The 20,552-nt window shown below is 40.1% G+C and overlaps 2 protein-coding genes across 2 annotated transcripts; both read left to right on the top strand.

Annotated features, from left to right (window-relative positions):
* Window positions 1-4,596: 4,596 nt before the first annotated feature.
* Window positions 4,597-6,597, top strand: LOC148115649 (vomeronasal type-2 receptor 26-like). Its single transcript, XM_087885101.1, has 2 exons — window positions 4,597-4,717; window positions 5,614-6,597. Exons 1-2 carry the CDS (start codon window positions 4,690-4,692, stop codon window positions 6,513-6,515), a joined length of 930 nt encoding a protein of 309 aa, XP_087741227.1. The 5' UTR covers window positions 4,597-4,689; the 3' UTR covers window positions 6,516-6,597.
* Window positions 6,598-10,142: 3,545 nt separating this feature from the next.
* LOC132712321 (vomeronasal type-2 receptor 26-like) lies at window positions 10,143-17,046 on the top strand. The gene is made up of 5 exons (XM_087885205.1): window positions 10,143-10,430; window positions 10,895-11,698; window positions 14,001-14,231; window positions 15,157-15,283; window positions 16,093-17,046. The coding sequence occupies exons 1-5, from the start codon at window positions 10,149-10,151 to the stop codon at window positions 16,992-16,994; spliced, it is 2,346 nt and encodes a 781-aa protein (XP_087741331.1). The 5' UTR covers window positions 10,143-10,148; the 3' UTR covers window positions 16,995-17,046.
* Window positions 17,047-20,552: the final 3,506 nt, after the last annotated feature.

Below are 20,552 nucleotides of genomic sequence, written 5' to 3'. Positions count from 1 at the left end.
CTTCTTTGCCATTCATGAGGTCAACCAGAATCCAAAGCTGTTACCAAACATCTCCCTGGGATACAGCATCTATGAGAACTTTTTCAATGCAAGGATCACATCCGAAGTCATGATGGACTTGCTGTCTACAGGGCAGGAGAATGTCCCAAACTACAGTTGCGGAAGACAAAACAATCTTTTGGCTGTGTTTGAAGAGACTGATTCAGAACTCTTTAATTACATTTCAGCTATGCTAGGCACCCAGAAAATTCCACAAGTATGAATGAATACTGAAGCTAATTTCATTTTATAAAGTCTACTGATAGTCCAAAAGGGGTCAGATGATAAATAAAATGTGTCATGACAGAGCTTAAAAGACTCCCGAAATATTATATTTTCATCAGGTATTCAAATGTCTGTTACCTTCCCACCAAAGGTGGTTCCTATTTTTCTACTTGTATTTTTTACGTGCTTTCCGAACTGCTTTGTTGGCAGAAGCTGGGACAAGTAATGGGAGCTCATCCCGTTCCACAGCACTAGGGATTCGAAACCACTGAATTGCCGGCCTTTCGATTGACAAGCTCAGTGTCTTAGCCACTGAGTATAACTTGGTGAATATATTTGACCACTTGATGTGTGAGTATAGGGTTAGCATCAGAAAAAAAAATCCCTTTGAGGTAAGGACTTATTTTTGTCCTGAAAAGCAAAGCAATTCACCATATTTTTTCTCTTACATCTTAGATCAACTACGGGGTCATCAGCCACATTCCAGAGCAGAAACACCATTTTCCTTTTTTCTACCGGGTGAGTCCAAAGCAAGAACCTCCTCACTTGGCAATTGTCCAACTGCTCCTGCATTTCCGATGGACGTGGATCGGCCTCGCTGCTCCGGACAATGAAACTGGAGAAAAGTTCAGAAGAACCTTTGTGCCAGAAGCCCTAAAGAAAGGCCTCTGTGTTGCCTTCTCTGAAAGCTTACCTGTGGTTCTTAGAATAGGGAGGGGTAAGCAATTTTTTCAATATTTTAGTGACAGTAGAGTGAAAAGTATTGTTTGTCAGTTGGATTCTCAGACCACATTAATAGTAGCAGTGTTAATACAACACATTGAAAAGAATCAAATCCTGTTTAAGGAAAAAGTATGGATTGCTACAGCTTTGTCAGATATCGGTGTGAGATTATTTTACCAGTTTGTTAATCTTCAGCATAACCATCTTATATTATCCTTCTCAACTCAATCAAAGAAAAGGACACAATATTATGATTTTAATTCACATTACTCTGCTGCAGAGAAGTTTGGCGAGGCAGCATTTCAGTGTTCCTATTCAATCCCCTTGTTGTCTAAGAAAGTTTGGAAGAGATGCCTGGAGAAAGAGAGCTGGGAAATCCCAGCTCAGAATCTGGTTGAAAGAATCCTGTCTGAGGATGGCTCCAGTATTTCCACAGCAATCCAGGTTGTGGCCTGGGCCCTCAGTGCTGCCTTTTCCTCCCAAAGGAGTAAGAGGAAGATGCATATTTGGGATAACCAGATGGTACAGCCGTGTCATGTAATGGTTTTTCACAATTTTGCTGATGGTTCCCTTTCAGTTCTTAAATGTTATGTTAAAGATAATCAGTGATGGATGGGGGGAGGGGGCGGATCCCAACAAAAACTGCCAGTTTCTAATATTTCTTCTGAGCAGATGAGGAGGTTTGGAGAGAGAGGGAGGGAGAGAGGGAGGGAGGGAGAGAGAGAGAGAGAGAGAGAGAGAGAGAGAGAGAGAGAGAGAGAGAGAGAGAGAGAGAGAGAGAGAGAGAGAGAGGGAGAGGGAGGGAGGGAGAGATTGTGTTGGTAAATCTTCCAGACTAAACAAGAGATGCTTCTGAGAATAGGCAATGATGTCTGAAAAAACTGGAAGGTTCTTTCCACAATTGCTGAATAAATAAACAGTAGGATGCCACCAAAACCATCATGTTCTCTTGAAGATCTAACATTGGCCTCATGTAGTTCTGAATTCCTGTCCTGCCATGGAAAGAGGTGTCAAATCTTTCTTCCTCTTAGCATCTTCAGGTTGAAGCTACAGAGAGCACACTACAGCTTCCTTGTTATAGCCTGGCAATTTTCTCTTCTGTGTTTGCCATCTCCCAAGATTCTTTTCCTCTCCTTTGAAAATTAAATCTTAGTATTTGGAACCATTGATGGAATTCATTTTTTTTTACTACCGGTTGTGTGGGCGTGGCTTGGTGGGCATGGCTTGGTGGGGGTGGCAGGGGAAGGATACTGCAAAATCCCCATTCCCACCCCACTCCAGGGGAAGGATACTGCAAAATCCCCATTCCCACCCCACTCTGAGACCAGCCAGAGGTGGCATTTGCTGGTTCTCCGAACTACTCAAAGTTTCTGCTAACGGTTCTTCAGAACCTGTCAGAACCTGCTGAATAGCACCCCTGTTTCAAACCCAATCATTTCTCCCAATCCTTTCACATTCCACCACCAACTTTTGGTTCCATAAAGCTACTATAGAAAAATAAAACTTGTAGAGCTTAGAAAGAGCGTATAATAATACATTGGTAAGGAATGTGTTGTTTCTATTGACCATTTTATTCACTTCCAAATGCCTCCATTGTTCTTCCGTGTTTCCAGGACATCAGAACAGAAGTGATTTCTCTGGCTGTGCAATTTTCCAACTGTGATACATATCAGCTAATAAGGGGAAAAAAAACTTCCATTCACAACGTTGTGGGGGGAAAGTCAGGTTGCATCATGATGTCACATCTGGTTGTATAACTAGCTCTCATTTCTAGTGGCTTTTCTAAACCTCACTGTTTCATTTTGTGATATTTTCTCTTCCAAAGAGTGTGATGGAAACCCCATCCTTTCTTTTTTTTAACATGCATTGCATATATCTCCTTTTCTCACTTTTTTTCTTACACTGCCTAGATTAGTGCATGTTTCCTCCCAGCAGGTGACTTGGACAGAGGGAGGCAGGCAACAAATCTGCAACAAAGGGGAAGCAGCAGGGGTGCCTTAGAACATTGGCCAAAGGAGACTGAAAATTTAGGACCAGCATTTTGTTGTTGACTCAAAGCCAAGTTGGAATTAATGTTCTAGTCAAGCAAAAGTGGGACACCCCTTTTTGTAATACCAATACAATTAGTGGGAAAACTACCATAGGAATATGGTGAGATTGTCGGAGTCATAATATGTTTGGAATCTGAGATTACCAATTTCATAAAGCAGGCGAAAAATATTAAACTGAAGAAGGTTTGTGTGTATGTGTATGTGTGTGTGTATGTGAGAGAGAGAGAGACAGTGGGAGTGGGAAAGAAAGAGAGGGAGAGAGGGAATTAGAGAGAGAAAAAATAATCTTCCTACCACATTTGCAGACAGAAACACCGGGGTAAAGTATCCCTGTTTTGACTTAGGGTTGAAATGGGAACGTATAAATTGCAAGTGCGATTCTCCATATCTTTTCAGCTCCATCCTTTTCTAAGAAACTTCCAGATTTACAATTTTTCTGTAAATGATGTTTATTTGGATGAGAATGGAATTCCTACTGCTGACTTTGATATCATGGACTGGGCAGTATTTCCCAACAAATCTGCTGCTGGGGTGGTAATTGGGAATATTGGAAAAGAAGAAGTCTCTTCAGATATCAAGGTCTCTGTCCATGAGAGCGCCATCATATGGCCAACGTCTTTTAACCAGGTAACCAAATCTGCCTCTTTGTGGGTTTTATTATTTATCTATTCCTATATATCCATGTGATTTTATGGTTTTTCAGCCTTTTCACTATAATGGAGGACCTGCACTGGTAAAAAGGCAGTTGAAGGAGACACTACTATTTCCCCTGGACCTCTCAAAAGATCTATTGCTTATGGTGGGAATACCAGCATTGTTCTGGGGTTGGAGGCACTTAGTTAATGGAATCTTTGGTGTTCTCTGAGCTTGGTTGTTGTTTGCAGGTATTTTATTGGTTGCTTACCGAACTAAGTAACATCATCGATGCCTGATGTGCTTGATGATAGCACTGATAATGTTATCTAGTCAAATGAATGCAAGCAGACAACCAAACTGAGAGAGCATCAAGGAGTTTACAGTTCAATACTGCGTTACAGAGATTCTCTTCTATTGAATCTTATCGAATGTTTGTTCACAACTAGAGTTTGCTTTGAGACTGAGTTGATAGGAAATTGAGATCTAACAAATGCATATTGAAAGAAGCCAGAGGACATGTTGTGATAGATTGTGTTCTAGCAATTGCTAAGATGAGAGCGAGCAACCCTGTGGTTTCCATGCTTTGGACTACAGTTTCCACAGTTTTGAGTCATTGACCAGTTGGCTGAATCTGATGGGATCCGAAGTCCAAATGCAGAAAAATCCCAGTAGGATAATGATGCCTGGACTGGAGAATCAACAGCCTTTTCTGAACATTAAGGGGACTCTGGGATCATAGCCTGCTGAAATGAAACAGCTAGTGAAGACTTTTCACTAAGAGAAAATTATTTTCATTATATTTGGAAAAAGATCTTGAAAGTATCTTTTTGAATTCCTGAACCCACTTTGTTGCTCAGTTCCATTTTTAGAAGTAACCCCCTCATTCCTATGTTTCTCTGACTTTCTTTCTGTTTAGAAGGCCCCCTTTTCTAGGTGTACTGAAAGTTGCCTCCCAGGATATACCAAGCTCTTGAGGGAGGGAGAACCACTTTGCTGTTATGACTGTTCTCCATGCATGGAAGGAACCATCTCTGTGCAGGAAGGTCGGTAGTTCAAGAACAAAGAAGGAGCACCATATATTTTAAGGACAATATACTAGCAATAGCAATTGCACTTAGACTTAGAGGGTGCTTTATATCATCCTCTAAGCTATTTACAGAGTCAGCATATTGTCCCCAACAAAGTGAGTCCACATTTTGCCAACCTCAAAAGGAAGGAAGGCTGAGTCAACCTTGAGCTGATCAGGATTGAATTCCAGGCTCTGGGCAGAGTTAGCCTGCAATACTGTATTCTAATCACTGTGCTACCACCGTTCTGGTATTACCAAGATTTGATGTCATATGCCGATATGCTACATCCAGACTCAGGAAGCAGACTAAAATCACTTCAGTGAAGGTAGAATTCACGGTGGTGGATTTTTTTCACAAACTGCTGAAACAATAACAAACCATCTTGAAAAAGATTGAGAGACCTTGAGAAAGATGACAGCATTTGAAATACTCATACAAAATAAGATTTATGATTTAGAGCCATATATAAATTGTTTTTGAAATATAACATGGAGATGGAAAAAATAAACATTTGTATGATAAAATGGATGCAAGACATCAAAGGAATAATCCTAATGCAAAAATGAGAAGAGTTTTCAACAAGAAAAATATAGAAAATTCACTCCAAGTTATAATTTAAGGCGAAACTGCTGCAAAATGTTTTACAGGTGGTCTATAAATATAATTGCATAATAAACAAATCATATAACAATAAATGTGTACATCCTATATCTGAAAAGTTGACTATGATTTATTTATTTTATTTATTTATTTTGTCGCATTTCTATGCCGCCCGACTCCCAAGGGACTCTTGGGAGTTGGGCGGCATAGAATGATGTGCTGAATGTCACTCAATCACTTGTTAAAAAACAGTATTTTGTGTTTTCCAGATGTAGCCCATTGTGAAAAGTGTCCAGATGACCACCATTCCAACAACAAACGAGATCTGTGTGTTCCCAAAGTTATGACATTTCTGTCCTACAGAGAAAACTTAGGTCTTGTTCTGGCTATCTCTGCCCTTTTTTTGTCTCTAATCACTGCCTCAGTTCTAGGAATTTTTATTAAATATCGAGAAACTCCCATAGTCAAAGCCAACAACCGGGATCTCACCTACATTCTGCTGATCTTTCTCTTGCTTTCCTTCTTGACTTCCCTTCTCTTCATTGGTCAACCCAAGAAAGCGACCTGCCTACTTCGACAAACTGCCTTCAGTGTTGTTTTCTCAGTTGCCGTGTCATCCTTGCTGGCCAAGACTATCATGGTGGTGGTGGCATTTCTGGCCACAAAGCCAGGCAGCAGGATGAGGAAATGGCTGGGGAAATCTCTGGCCAATTTCATCATCTTCTCCTGCTCTGGTGTTCAGGTGGGCATCTGTTTCATATGGCTGGGAATCTTTCCCCCATTCCCAGATTCTGACTTCTATTCCCAAAAAGGACAGATCCTTCTGCAATGCAATGAAGGTTCAGTTACAATGTTTTACAGTGCCCTTGGCTATATGGGCTTTCTGGCTGCCATATGCTTCTTGGTGGCTTTCCTGGCCCGGAGGTTGCCAGGCTCTTTCAACGAAGCCAAGCTGATCACCTTCAGCATGTTGGTTTTTTGCAGTGTTTGGGTCTCCTTTGTCCCCACCTACCTGAGCACCAAAGGGAAATACATGGTGGCTGTGCAGATCTTCTCCATCCTGACTTCCAGCCTGGGCTTACTGGGCTGCATCTTTGTCCCCAAATGTTACGTCATCATTCTGAGACCTGATTTGAACATGAAGGAGCATCTAATGATGAAAAACAACTAGAGCTCTTGATTTTGGCAATTATTGTTTTTATCCAAATGGTAGCTAAAATAAAATAAGACATTGCAAATTGCAATAAGATTGCAAAATTGCAAATTTTTTGGTATTTGTTCTAAGAATTTTTTCTTTCTTCCATGTGATTAATCTTGCTATCAATAAATAGCATAGGAAAGTTATTGATGTTTCTTCCAGCAGTTTAAAACCATGTTATTTGTCTTCCAATCTACATTTCTTCAATATCCATTCAGCATACAAGTTGAATAAATAAGAAGGATGTCAGCCCTGGAAGCCATCTTTTTCTTTAGAGCTTCTGAGCTGTCACATTTAGTGCCTGGGAAAACGGGATGGGGGATTTCAAGGAGTCGGTGGAGAATTAGCCATAACAACATTCCTTTCTCTGGGAACCAAGGACAATCAGCCTGCACCTGGATGGGCGTGCCCGGGGGTTTGCCTCCAGTTGGGACAGTGAATTGATTGGATCATGTGATGGACATGTGGGTGAAGGGGATGGAACTTTGACTTTCTTTTGGGTGAGGAAAACTGGAAGCTTTCAGATTTGGGTTTTCCCAGATGTGTCAATATGACTTCTCTAATAAAATGGAACTTTTAGGAATTGCCAGCCTCGGAGTCTTCTTTTGTTGGGGTTGAAACTTGGAATGCTGCCAAAGGGAGTATACAGTCTTGTCTCATTTTTGTCTCACAAGAGTGATGTGGAATCACTCTGCTTAACTCTGTTTTGTTCAGAGTCTGGCTTCGGGTCCTTGTGTAGGTTTCTTATAAGGATAGGGAGATATTGTAGGATTCTCATTTCTCAAAAACATTTCATAACTCAACATAATTTGTTTTAGTGACTCATTTATTTTAAAAGATTTGTATGGCCACCTATATTAACACATATTTTATGTTCTATAATCTTCAAAAGCCAGGAGTATTTTTGATTTTGGTTTATCCAATCAGTAACTGATATCTGCTTTGCATATTTAACTTTTCTTTCTACTTTCCCTCAAGCCACACCATTCACTCTGTCAATGCACAGATTTCTTTCCTCTCTCCCCATTGTCTCCAAATTTTAAGCGAGACCAGCAGAATGAAGATATGAGTCTGTACTTGCCAATCACAAGAGAGTTGACACAGTAGAGGAACTTGATAATGTTTTTGTGAGGGAAAATTCATTCCCCACCCTCTCAATGGGTCTAGAGCACAGGTGTGAAACTGGGGTCCCATGGGCCATGCTGGTCACACCCTGTTTACCGAGGGGAAAAGAAGTCACGATATGTCATGTGATGAAGCTGTGATGATGCGAGTTTGACACCCCTGGCCTAGAGGTATAGGTAGTCCTCAGCTTATGACTACAATGGAGCCCAACATTTCTGTTGCTAAGTGAGACAATTGTTAAATGAATTTTTCCCCATTTTATGACCTTTCTTGCCACAGTTCTTAAGTGAATCACTGCAGTTGTTAAATCAGTAAGTTGATTGTTAAATGAATCTGGTTTCTGTCAGAGTTTGCTGCAGCAATCAAATCCAGAAAGCACACACAGGTAACTGATTCAGCAGGATTCATTAACTTCTCTTTATATATAAAAAACACATGAAAGTAAATATACAATACCAATGGCTGATTCTTCCAACATGGTAGAGAGTACAGGCAAACACAGGCAGAGGAGAGAATAGTTTCAGTTTCAATTCAGCAGACTAGTTTTTGAGATTAAGTTTAACCACACCCAGACTCCTTGCTGTCTCCAGCAAATACTGTTTCAGTTTCCAAACAGTCCCCATTGGCTGACCTTGTTCTCTGCCAGTCATGAATTCTCATACACACTGACAGTTTCCTCTTTGACTTTACTTGCCATAAAGTTGCAAAAGGTGATCACATGATTCCAGGACACTGCAACTATCTTAAAATTGAACCACTTTTCAAGCATCCAGATTTTGATTACATGCCCACGAGGAATCTGCAATAGTTGTAAGTGTGAAACATGGTTATAAGTCACTTTTTTCAATAATGCTGTAACTTTCAATGGTCACCAAATGAGTTGTTGTAAGCCGAGGACTACCTATGTATTGTGTTTCAATATTGAAAGCTGATGAGAGACCCAGCAGAGGCAGGATTAATACCCCATCCTAATTCAAGGTCCACCAGAGTTAATTTACAAGCACAATCAGTGTTTTCTCTGTGCTATGACTCAACATGAAACCCAAATATAACAGGACCAGATATTCTGCTTCCTCCAAAGTAATAATGGGAATAAAAAGTTTCCTGAGTCGTTATTTTGATGATTAAATTCTAACTAGGTCCATAACTCATGCAAAAATTTTTCCCCTCAGGCACACTTGTAAGTGAAGTCAAACAGAGAATCAACTGTGATTCCCAAATCCCTGTATAATTATCAAAATCACAATGATTACTTCATCTTCCACTAAAGCCTAGGGGACTTCTCCCACCCACGGTTATTTTGAAACCAAGGTATGGATATTTAGTAACCCCCATCAACAGATTTCATAAATATTTTGTAATTCTTATAAAAATCTGAAGATCTGATCCACAAGGATCTCAAGGACTACAAAGAAGACATGGTGAGACTCCTGTAGGCACATTGTACAGGTCTGAATTTTAATTCTGTCCTTTTAATGTGCCAGATTAAATTTTATCTTGCTTGGTGAAGTCCGTGTATCTGTGTCCTTTGGCAAGAGAGCTGTGCTTCCCCTAAAGATTTCCCTGAAACTAAAGACAGTGGTGTCTTGTCTCAGAGAACTACAGAAGATCTTCATTGTGATATCTGAAATGCTACTGCTGCTGCTGCTTCTCTTGGTGTCCCATTTTTCATGTGGGAGGCTGATGACCAAATGTCCCTTAAATGCGCAGAAAGAAGGAAAACACGAATTTCATTACTACAAGACAGGAGATTTTCTGATTAGTGGACTCATATCTACATCTAGCGCTGTATTTCAACCATACATCTTCTTTAAGCCTCCAAACCACAGATTTGTAAGGTAATTCCTGATGTGTCCTCAATGCTAGCGATTAATTTTATCCTTTCCACTGTGTTTCTTTTAATGGGGATGGTTAGCTGATATGAATGCTAAAATTTTATATGTTTTAACTTTTAATATTGACACCTGTGATATTAGCAGTCTATGATTAAAACTATCTAGAATTTCCAGTTGGGATGATTTTGAGCCCGAAGAAGAGCATTGGAAAGAAAGTCCTCTGTAGTCAATAGGACTATCCTTCTAACAGCAACACCCAATCACCTGGCAAGGTCCCGTAAATGACTCATTCAATCATCTGACTTTGTTTAATTGAACAAAGAATTTCTGAGAATATTTCCTGCATTATAATGCAGGAAATGAGCTTTTGGTCTGATTCCCTCCTGCTTTTCCCTTCATGAGGTCAATCAGAATCCCAAGCTGTTATCAAACATCATCTTGGGCAACACAATTAAAGATATATTAGAGATGCATTCTATAACTAATTTCAGATTTTTAGATTGTTAAATTTCCAGGCTAGTCTCATAAGACAGCAATCCAACTGATTGCTAAATGTCATAAAGGAACAGCTTCAGATAATGTGATGTCATTTTATGACTTGAGGATGAAAACCAACTGCACTCTCTTATTTTGCAGTATAAAGAGTATGAGCTTCTGGCACGTCCTGCCTTTCTTCTTTGCCATTCATGAGGTCAACCAGAATCCAAAGCTGTTACCAAACATCACCCTGGGATACAGCATCTATGAGAACTTTTTCAATGCAAGGATCACATCCGAAGTCATGATGGACTTGCTGTCTACAGGGCAGGAGAATGTCCCAAACTACAGTTGCGGAAGACAAAACAATCTTTTGGCTGTGTTTGAAGAGACTGATTCAGAACTCTTTAATTACATTTCAGCTATGCTAGGCACCTACAAAATTCCACAAGTATGAATGAATACTGAAGCTAATTTCATTTTATAAAGTCTACTGATAGTCCAAAAGGGGTCAGATGATAAATAAAATGTGTCATGACAGAGCTTAAAAGACACCTGAAATATTATATTTTCATCAGGTATTCAAATGTCTGTTACCTTCCCACCAAAGGTGGTCCCTATTTTTCTACTTGTATTTTTTACGTGCTTTCCGAACTGCTTTGTTGGCAGAAGCTGGGACAAGTAACGGGAACTCACCCCGTTCCACAGCACTAGGGATTTGAACCACTGAATTGCCGACCTTTCGATCGACAAGCTCAGTGTCTTAGCCACTGAGTATAACTTGGTGAATATATTTGACCACTTGATGTGTGAGTATAGGGTTAGCATCAGAAAAAAAAAATCCCTTTGAGGTAAGGACTTATTTTTGTCCTGAAAAGCAAAGCAATTCACCATATTTTTTCTCTTACATCTTAGATCAACTACGGGGTCATCAGCCACATTCCAGAGGAGAAACACCATTTTCCTTTTTTCTACCGGGTGAGTCCAAAGCAAGAACCTCCTCACTTGGCAATTGTCCAACTGCTCCTGCATTTCCGATGGACGTGGATCGGCCTCGCTGCTCCGGACAATGAAACTGGAGAAAAGTTCAGAAGAACCTTTGTGCCAGAAGCCCTAAAGAAAGGCGTCTGTGTTGCCTTCTCTGAAAGCTTACCTGTGGTTCTTAGAATAGGGAGGGATAAGCAATTTTTTCAATATTTTAGTGACAGTAGAGTGAAAAGTATTGTTTGTCAGTTGGATTCTCAGACCACATTAATAGTAGCAGTGTTAATACAACAAATTGAAAAGAATCAAATCCTGTTTAAGGAAAAAGTATGGATTGCTACAGCTTTGTCAGATATCGGTGTGAGATTATTTTACCAGTTTGTTAATCTCCAGCATAACCATCTTATATTATCCTTCTCAACTCAATCAAAGAAAAGGACACAATATTATGATTTTAATTCACATTACTCTGCTGCAGGGAAGTTTGGCGAGGCAGCATTTCAGTGTTCCTATTCAATCCCCTTGTTGTCTAAGAAAGTTTGGAAGAGATGCCTGGAGAAAGAGAGCTGGGAAATCCCAGCTCAGAATCTGGTTGAAAGAATCCTGTCTGAGGATGGCTCCAGTATTTCCACAGCAATCCAGGTTGTGGCCTGGGCCCTCAGTGCTGCCTTTTCCTCCCAAAGGAGTAAGAGGAAGATGCATATTTGGGATAACCAGATGGTACAGCCGTGTCATGTAATGGTTTTTCACAATTTTGCTGATGGTTCCCTTTCAGTTCTTAAATGTTATGTTAAAGATAAGCAGAGATGGATGGGGGGAGGGGGCGGATCCCAACAAAAACTGCCAGTTTCTAATATTTCTTCTGAGCAGATGAGGAGGTTTGGAGAGAGAGAGAGAGAGAGAGGGAGGGAGGGAGGGAGGGAGGGAGAGAGAGAGAGAGAGAGAGAGAGAGAGAGAGAGAGAGAGAGAGATTGTGTTGGTGAATGTTCCAGACTAAACAAGAGATGCTTCTGAGAATAGGCAATAATGTCTAAAAAAACTGGAAGGTTCTTTCCACAATTGCTGAATAAATAAACAGTAGGATGCCACAATAACCATCATGTTCTCTTGAAGATCTAAATTGGCCTCATGTAGTTCTGAATTCCTGTCCTGCCATGAAAAGAGGAGTCAAATCTTTCTTCCTCTTAGCATCTTCAGGTTGAAGCTACAAAAAGCACACTACAACTTCCTTGTTATAGGTTTGGAGGAATATATGGGGGAAATTATTTGGTTTATTATTATTGGTAAATATAATTAATTGGTTTGTAAGAAATTGGATTGCATGGAAATAATTGGAATATTCATGTTCATATTGATTAATATACAAAAAGGTAGTTATATAACTAATTGATTTATATTAAAATGTTGAATTTGTATTAAACAACTGTAATATTACATAATTAACCAATGTGAGGATGGATATAAAAATAGTTGACAATGGGAAGGGGTATAATATAGAATAGAAGGGAAAAATTGAATTTGATTAAAATTAGAGATGAGGATGAAGGGTAATATTGGTTTTTTACAAAAATAGATGAGGAATAAATATGGCAAAAAGGAAATATAGAAATTGTAAATTTAATTGAAATGACTAAACACTGTTTAAATTTGTGAACCGGCCAAATACTCTGTTCAAAGAAAATACATTGTATGTTTGTATGTGTGTTTCTAATTATTGTTATTTCTTCATATTTGTTCTCTTTTATTCTTTAAAGTTTAACAATTCATTCTTTATCTTAATATTTTTATATTTGTTTGGGGTTGGCTTTCTTCCCTTTCATCTTTTTTATTGTACAGCAATCTTTCTCCTCAAACCTACCACCTCTCTCTTTTCTTTCCTTCTTACTTTCTCTTCCTCCCCCTCTTCTTCTCCTCCCTACTTCCTCTTCCTTTCTCCTTCTCCTCCTCTCTTCCTCCCTCTCTTACCCTCACTCCTACTCTAATTTCCCTTCCCTTCCTTCATCCCTCTCTATTGCTGCCTCCTTTTATGCATATGGACTACTCAGAGGGCTGAAAAAGTTATTTTTGACTGGTCCTCACACTTTTGACCAGTCCTCGAACTTACGACTGTCCTCACATTTTACGTTTTTGCCCTATCTTGTCACCATGGTGAAGAGAAGCAGTTGTGAAATGAGTGACATGGTTGTTAAGAATGCTACAATGGTCATAAATGATGACCAGTCATAAGTGCGAAGACCGGTCAAAAGTGCGAGGACCTGTCAGAAATCACTTTTTTCAACCCTCTGGGTAGTCCTTTTATGCATATGGACTACTCAGAGAGCTGAAAAAGTTATTTTTGACTGGTCCTCACACTTTTGACCAGTCCTCGAATTTACGACTGTCTTCACATTTTACGTTTTTGCCCTATCTTGTCACCATGATGAAGAGAAGCAGTTGTGAAATGAGTAACATGATTGTTAAGAATGCCGCAACGGGTGTAAATGTGAGGATGGTCATAAGTGCGAGGACCGGTCAAAAGTGCGAGGACCAGTCAGAAATGACTTTTTTCAGCCCTCTATAGTCCCTATGCAGATAGCCACGCCCACCAGTCACATGACCAGGTAGCCACACCCAACGGTCACATGACCAGCTAGCCACGCCCAACGGTCACATGACCAGTTAGCCATGACCACCCAGTCACATGACCACCAAGCCACACCCCCAACTAAGCCACGCCCACAGAGCCAGTTGTTAAAAAAATTGAATCCCACCACTGCATAATATGTTTGGAATCTGAGATTACCAATTTCATAAAGCAGGCGAAAAATATTAAACTGAAGAAGGTTTGTGTGTATGTGTGTGTGTGTGTGTGTGTGAGAGAGAGAGAGAGACAGTGGGAGTTGGAAAGAAAGAGAGGGAGAGAGGGAATTAGAGAGAGAAAAAATAATCTTCCTACCACATTTGCAGACAGAAACACCGGGGTAAAGTATCCCTCTTTTGATTTAGGGTTGAAATGGGAACGTATACATTGCAAGTGCGATTCTCCATATCTTTTCAGCTCCATCCTTTTCTAAGAAACTTCCAGATTTACAATTTTTCTGTAAATGATGTTTATTCAGATGAGAATGGAATTCCTACTGCCGACTTTGATATAATGGACTGGGCAGTATTTCCCAACAAATCTGCAGCTGGGGTGGTAATTGGGAATATTGGAAAAGAAGAAGTCTCTTCAGATTTCAAGGTCTGTGTCCATGAGAGCGCCATCATATGGCCAACGTCTTTTAACCAGGTAACCAAATCTGCCTCTTTTTGGGTTTTATTATTTATCTATTCCTATATATCCATGTGATTTTATGGTTTTTCAGCCTTTTCACTATAATGGAGGACCTACACTAGTAAAAAGGCAGTTGAAGGAGACACTACTATTTCTCCTGGATCTCTCAAAAGATCTATTGCTTATGGTGGGAATACCAGCATTTTTCTAGGATTGGAGGCACTTAGTTAGTGGAATCTTTGGTGTTCTCTGAGCTTGGTTGTTTTTTGCAGGCATTTCATTGGTTACTTACCGAACTAAGTAACATCGTCAATGCCTGATGTGCTTGATGATAGCACTGATAATGTTATCTAGTCAAATGAATGCAAGCAGACAACCAAACTGAGAGAGCATAAAGGAGTTTACAGTTCAATCCTGCGTTACAGAGATTCTCTTCTATTGAATCTTATCCAATGTTTGTTCACAACTAGAGTTTGCTTTGAGACTGAGTTGATAGGAAATTGAGATCTAAGAAATACATATTGTAAGAAGGCAGAGGACATGATGTGATAGATTGTGTTCTAGCAATTGCTAAGATGAGAGCGAGCAACCCTGTGGTTTCCATGCTTTGGACTACAGTTTCCACAGTTTTGTGTCATTGACCAGTTGGCTGAATCTGATGGGATCCGAAGTCCAAATGCAGAAAAATCCCAGAAGGATAATGATGCCTGGACTGGAGAGTCAACAGCCTTTTCTGAATATTAAGGGGACTCTGGGATCATAGCCTGCTGAAATGAAACTGCCAGTGAAGACTTTTCACTAAGACAAAAATATTTTCATTGTATTTGGAAAAAGATCTTGAAAGTATCTTGTTGAATTCCTGAACCCACTTTGGTGCTCAATTCCATTTTTAGAAGTAACCCCCTCATTCCTGTGTTTCTCTGACTTTCTTTCTGTTTAGAAGGCCCCCTTTTCTAGGTGTACTGAAAGTTGCCTCCCAGGATATACCAAGCTCTTGAGGGAGGGAGAACCACTTTGCTGTTATGACTGTTCTCCATGCATGGAAGGAACCATCTCTGTGCAGGAAGGTCGGTAGTTCAAGAACAAAGAAGGAGCACCATATATTTTAAGGACAATATATTAGCAATAGCAATTGCACTTAGACTTAGAAGGTGCTTTATATCATCCTCTAAGCTATTTACAGAGTCAGCATATTGTCCCCAACAAAGTGAGTCCACATTTTGCCAACCTCAAAAGGAAGGAAGGCTGAGTCAACCTTGAGCTGATCAGGATTGAACTCCAGGCTCTGGGCAGAGTTAGCCTGCAATACTGTATTCTAATCACTGTGCTACCACCGTTCTGGTATTACCAAGATTTAATGTCATATGCCGATATGCTACATCCAGACTCAGGAAGCAGACTAAAATCACTTCAGTGAAGGTAGAATTCACGGCGGTGGATTTTTTTCACAAACTGCTGAAACAATAACAAACCATCTTGAAAAAGATTGCGAGACCTTGAGAACGATGACAGCATTTGAAATATTCATACAAAACAAGACTTATGATTTAGAGCCATATATAAATTGTTTTTAAAATATGCCATGGAGATGGGAAAAATCAACATTTGTATGATAAAATGGATACAAGACGTCAAAGAAATAATCCTAATGCAAAAATGAGAAGAGTTTTCAAAAAGAAAAATGTAGAAAATTCACTCCAAGTTATAATTTAAGGGAAAACTGCTGCAAAATATTTTACAGGTGGTCTATAAATATAATTGCATAATAAACAAAACATATAACAATAAATGTGTACATCCTATCTCTGGAAAGTTGGTTATGATGTGCTGAATGTCACTCAATCACTTGTTTAAAAATATACTTTGTGTTTTCCAGATGTAGCCCATTGTGAAAAGTGTCCAGATGACCACCATTCCAACAACAAACGAGATCTGTGTGTTCCCAAAGTTATAACGTTTCTGTCCTACAGAGAAAACCTAGGTCTTGTTCTGGCTATTTCTGCCATTTTTTTGTCTCTAGCCACTGCCTCAGTTCTAGGAATTTTTATTAAATATCGAGAAACTCCCATAGTCAAAGCCAACAACCGGGATCTCACCTACATTCTGCTGATCTTTCTCCTGCTTTCCTTCTTGACTTCCCTTCTCTTCATTGGTCAGCCCAAGAAAGCGACCTGCCTTCTTCGACAAACTGCCTTCAGTGTTGTTTTCTCAGTTGCCGTGTCATCCTTGCTGGCCAAGACTATCATGGTGGTGGTGGCATTTCTGGCCACAAAGCCAGGCAGCAGGATGAGGAAATGGCTGGGGAAATCTCTGGCCAATTTCATCATCTTCTCCTGCTCTGGTGTTCAGGTGGGCATCTGTTTCATATGGCTGGGAATCTTTCCCCCATTCCCAGATTCTGACTTCTATTCCCAAAAAGGACAGATCCTTCTGCAATGCAATGAAGGTTCAGTTACAATGTTTTACAGTGCCCTTGGCTATATGGGCTTTCTGGCTGTCATCTGCTTCTTGGTGGCTTTCCTGGCCCGGAGGTTGCCAAGCTCTTTCAACGAAGCCAAGCTGATCACCTTCAGCATGTTGGTTTTCTGCAGTGTTTGGGTCTCCTTTGTCCCCACCTACCTGAGCACCAAAGGGAAATATATGGTGGCTGTGCAGATCTTCTCCATCTTGACTTCCAGCCTGGGCTTAATGGGCTGCATCTTTGTCCCCAAATGTTACGTCATCATTCTGAAACCTGATTTGAACATGAAGGAGCATCTAATGATGAAAAACAACTAGAGCTCTTGATTTTGGCAGTTATGTTTTTATCCAAATTATTGCTAAGATAAAATCAGAAATTGAAAACCTTTTATTATTTGTTCTAAAAATTCTTTCTTTCTCCCATGTGATTAATGTTACTATCAATAAATAGCCTAAGGAAGCTTATTGATGTTTCTTCCACCAATTTAAAACTATGTTATTTGTCTTCTAAACTATACTTCTTCAATATTCATTCAGCATACAAGTTGAATAAACATGGAGTATACAGTCTTGTCTCATTTCTTTTCTGATCTGGAATCACTCTGTTTAAAGCCATGATCTTCACAAGTATTTTTGTTTTCTGTTTATCCAATCAGGAACTGATATCTGCTTTCCGTATTTAACTTTTCTTTCCACTTTCCCTCCAGCCAGTCCATTCACTCTGCCAATATGCATATATTTCTCTCCTCTTGCCCCCATTCTCTTGAAAAATTAAGCTAAACAAACAGAGTGGGGATAGGAATCTCCCTGGCAGATCTGTGTATCTGCCATTCTTCATGAAAGAAGAGGGGAGGGGGGGGTTGGAGTTGTCACGTTTAGTTCTTTTCCTATGTGTCCTTAGTATCCTATTTCCGGCCTGGTCCTCTTTGTATGAACTTTACCCTGATTTATAACCATTGCCTGGCGCCAGGAATACCTGGAATATTCTCTCACTTCAGGAAAGGAAAGGGAAGGTGGGGGGGGGGGACTAATTGATTGCATGATGACCCAGAGAAGCTCTTAATATCTGTTTCTCAGAGACGCTGGTGCAATTCATATTCATACCGGCGGATTGGTCACAATCCACATTGGAAGGTGGGGAGGGGGTTCCTAATTTCCTTTATCCTGAACTGCATGCCCTGAGGGACCCCAGAGCCTGCTTTGAGTTTTGACTTGCTTTCATCCCTTTCAATAAAAGACTCCTTTTGAAATACAAAGTTCTCAAAAGTTCATACTTTCTTGGAAGGGGGGTGGGGAAGCTGGTCCTCACACTCCCTCAGAATTCTGGTTCTTAACAGAAGAATGAGTATATGATCTCCCTCAGGTTTCCAGTTGCTGACACCTACATACTAGCTGGCCCAGTGGGACTGCTATCTCCAAAATCAGCAATCAGGTCAGTTCATCAGCTCTCATGACAACACAACTGACCTTCAAAAATCAAAACTGAATTGCTTTTTCTCCTTTTACTCACTTCAAAGGTTGGCTCACAGCAGCAGAATAACAAAAATGCCAGGCAAATAAAATCAGAAACAAGTTTCTGAAACCAATTTAGAGAAGTTTTATCAGGGAGTTTTTCTTAATATAATTTTTAGATGAGATACAAATCTCTTGCCAATCATGATGAAAAAAATGATGAAAAATGATGAAAAAAACCAGACACAGAAAACTACAGACCAATCAGTCTGATATAATACCTGAGAAGTTCCTGAAAAAGATCATCAAAAAATAGATCTGTGAACATCTAGAAACAAATAAAGTTATAAGTAGGAGCCAGTTAAAAACAGATCATGCCAAACCCTCTTATTTCCTTCTTTGACAGTGACTAAATTAGCAGACGAGTGAAATGCTGTGGACATAATATACCTAGATTTCAAAAAGGCATTTGACAAAGTAGACCACAATCTACTTCTTGATAAGCTGGAAAAATATGGGATAGACAGCATAACCAACAGCTGACAAACCATACTCAGCGAGTAGTATTAGTAGTACATCTACATGCAGGGAAGTAAGCAGTGGTGTACCACAAGGTTTCATCTTAAGTCCCGTAGTCTTCAAGTTTTCATAAAATATTTAAATGAGGGAATAGAAGGAGAACTGATCAAATTTGCAGATGACAGAAAGCTGGCAGGAATAGCCAACCGCCCGGAAGACAAGTTCAGGATCCAAAAGGATTATGACAGACTTGAACAATGGGTCCTATCCAACAAAATAAAATTTAATGCGGAGAAAAGCAAGGTTGTACAATTAGGCAAGAAAAACCAAAGTTACAAGTAGAGACTTGTACCTGGCTCAAAATCAGTAACTTTGAGATAGACCTAGGAGTCCTCATGGACAATCATTTAAATATGAGCCAGTTGTGTGTGTCAGCAGCCAAATAAGCTAATATAAACCTTGGTTGCCTAAACAGAGGAATAGAATCAAAATCACATGAAGTATTAGTACCGCTGTATAAAAACTTTCGAAGACCACAAATACTGCATCCAGTTTTGGTCACCACATTATAAAAAAAGATGCTGAGACTTTGGAAAAAGTGCAAAGAAGAGCACTTAAGATGATTAAGGGGCTGGAGACAAAAACATATGAAGAACGACTGCAGGAATTGGATATCGCTGGTGTATAGAAAAGGAGGACTAATGGAACAGCTTTGCCTTCAGAAGTTGTGGGTGTTTCATCACTGGAGGTCTTTAAGAAGAGACTGGACAGCCACCTGTCTGAAATGGTATAGGGTCTCCTGCTTGAGCAGGGGGCTGGTCTAGAAGACCTCGAGTGTCCCTTCCAGCTCTATTCTGATTGATTGATGAGGAGGGTTCCTTGTGAGTTGTTTTGTCATATTTCATTTCATATTGTTAAGCTTCTATAGTTGGACAATTATCACCTTTGATTTACTTACTAGTTATTTGTTTATGGGAATATTATTTTTTCTTTCCCTTCTGCTCTTTTCTTCAGGTGATCTAGAACAGGGGTGTCAAACTCATAGCACGCAGGCCAGATGTGTCACCCGCTGGCCATGCCCATGTCTGGTTTAGTGAAGGGGAAAAAAGTCACATTACGTCACTTGAAGTTGCTGTGGCGACACGAGTTTGACACCTCTGATTTAGAGCCAGGCCTGAAAAAACGGATGCCCCATTGGCTGGAGACATCATGTGTAGGCCATACCCATCCAGGCTCTGCATAGGCATAAAACATGATACATCATAATATGGCCTGTGATGCGATTGAGTTTATCGCCTGTGATCTAGACTCTCCTGATTGTTAATGTGAAAATACTGAGTGCTGATATGAAGGCGCTAATGTCGGGGTTCCGACGGGTGCCCTAATTAATTCATGAGCCTTGAGCCAAGTTCCAGTTGTTAATTAGGAGCAACATATCGGCACATACCCAAATGGAGTCAGTTCTGCCTCACGTAATTTACGTCCCAACTATGACCCTGTTTTCTCCCTTCTCCCAGGGTGTGTCATAAATCACATTCTCTAACGGGGCACTTTCGCGGGCCGTAGAGAACATGCCTCTCCAGCTGACTCTTGGTAACCTAGGCTGTGGCCTTGAGAAGGTATGCGTGGAATGTGCTTCTGGTTGCTCCATCAGTTTCCCCCCCCCACTCCTGCCTATGGCAACTCAAGAGCAGGCCAGGAATGCTTTACATGTGGACAACTAATTCAAGGACATGTTGTTTTGAATTAAGCTGAACATTTGGAAGAATTGCCTTTTGCATTAGGAAAGAAAGGAGACCAGCTCATTTCCATCAGAAAAGTGTGATACTCTTTCATATCTATACAAAAAAATAAAATAAAAAAAATTGCCCTGCTAAAAATCTACTCAATTTATGAAGGCATACT

The sequence above is a fragment of the Pantherophis guttatus genome, chromosome 2 (genome assembly GCF_059756535.1).
Source record: "Pantherophis guttatus breed Tessera chromosome 2, ASM5975653v1, whole genome shotgun sequence".
NCBI classification, from domain to species: Eukaryota; Metazoa; Chordata; class Lepidosauria; order Squamata; family Colubridae; genus Pantherophis; species Pantherophis guttatus.
The sequence above is the reverse complement of the archived record's forward strand: the minus strand, read 5'-3'. Positions and strand labels throughout refer to the sequence as shown.

Excerpts from the sequence above, each read along its gene's own strand:
- LOC148115649 (XM_087885101.1), top strand. The coding sequence starts at position 4,690 with ATGGAAGGAACCATCTCTGTGCAGGAAG. Across the intron at positions 4,718-5,613 it reads AACCATCTCTGTGCAGGAAG|ATGTAGCCCATTGTGAAAAG; the intron begins GTCGGTAGTTCA and ends TGTGTTTTCCAG.
- LOC132712321 (XM_087885205.1), top strand. The coding sequence starts at position 10,149 with ATGAGCTTCTGGCACGTCCTGCCTTTCTTCTTTGCCATTCATGAGGTC. Across the intron at positions 14,232-15,156 it reads GGCCAACGTCTTTTAACCAG|AAGGCCCCCTTTTCTAGGTG; the intron begins GTAACCAAATCT and ends CTTTCTGTTTAG. Across the intron at positions 15,284-16,092 it reads AACCATCTCTGTGCAGGAAG|ATGTAGCCCATTGTGAAAAG; the intron begins GTCGGTAGTTCA and ends TGTGTTTTCCAG.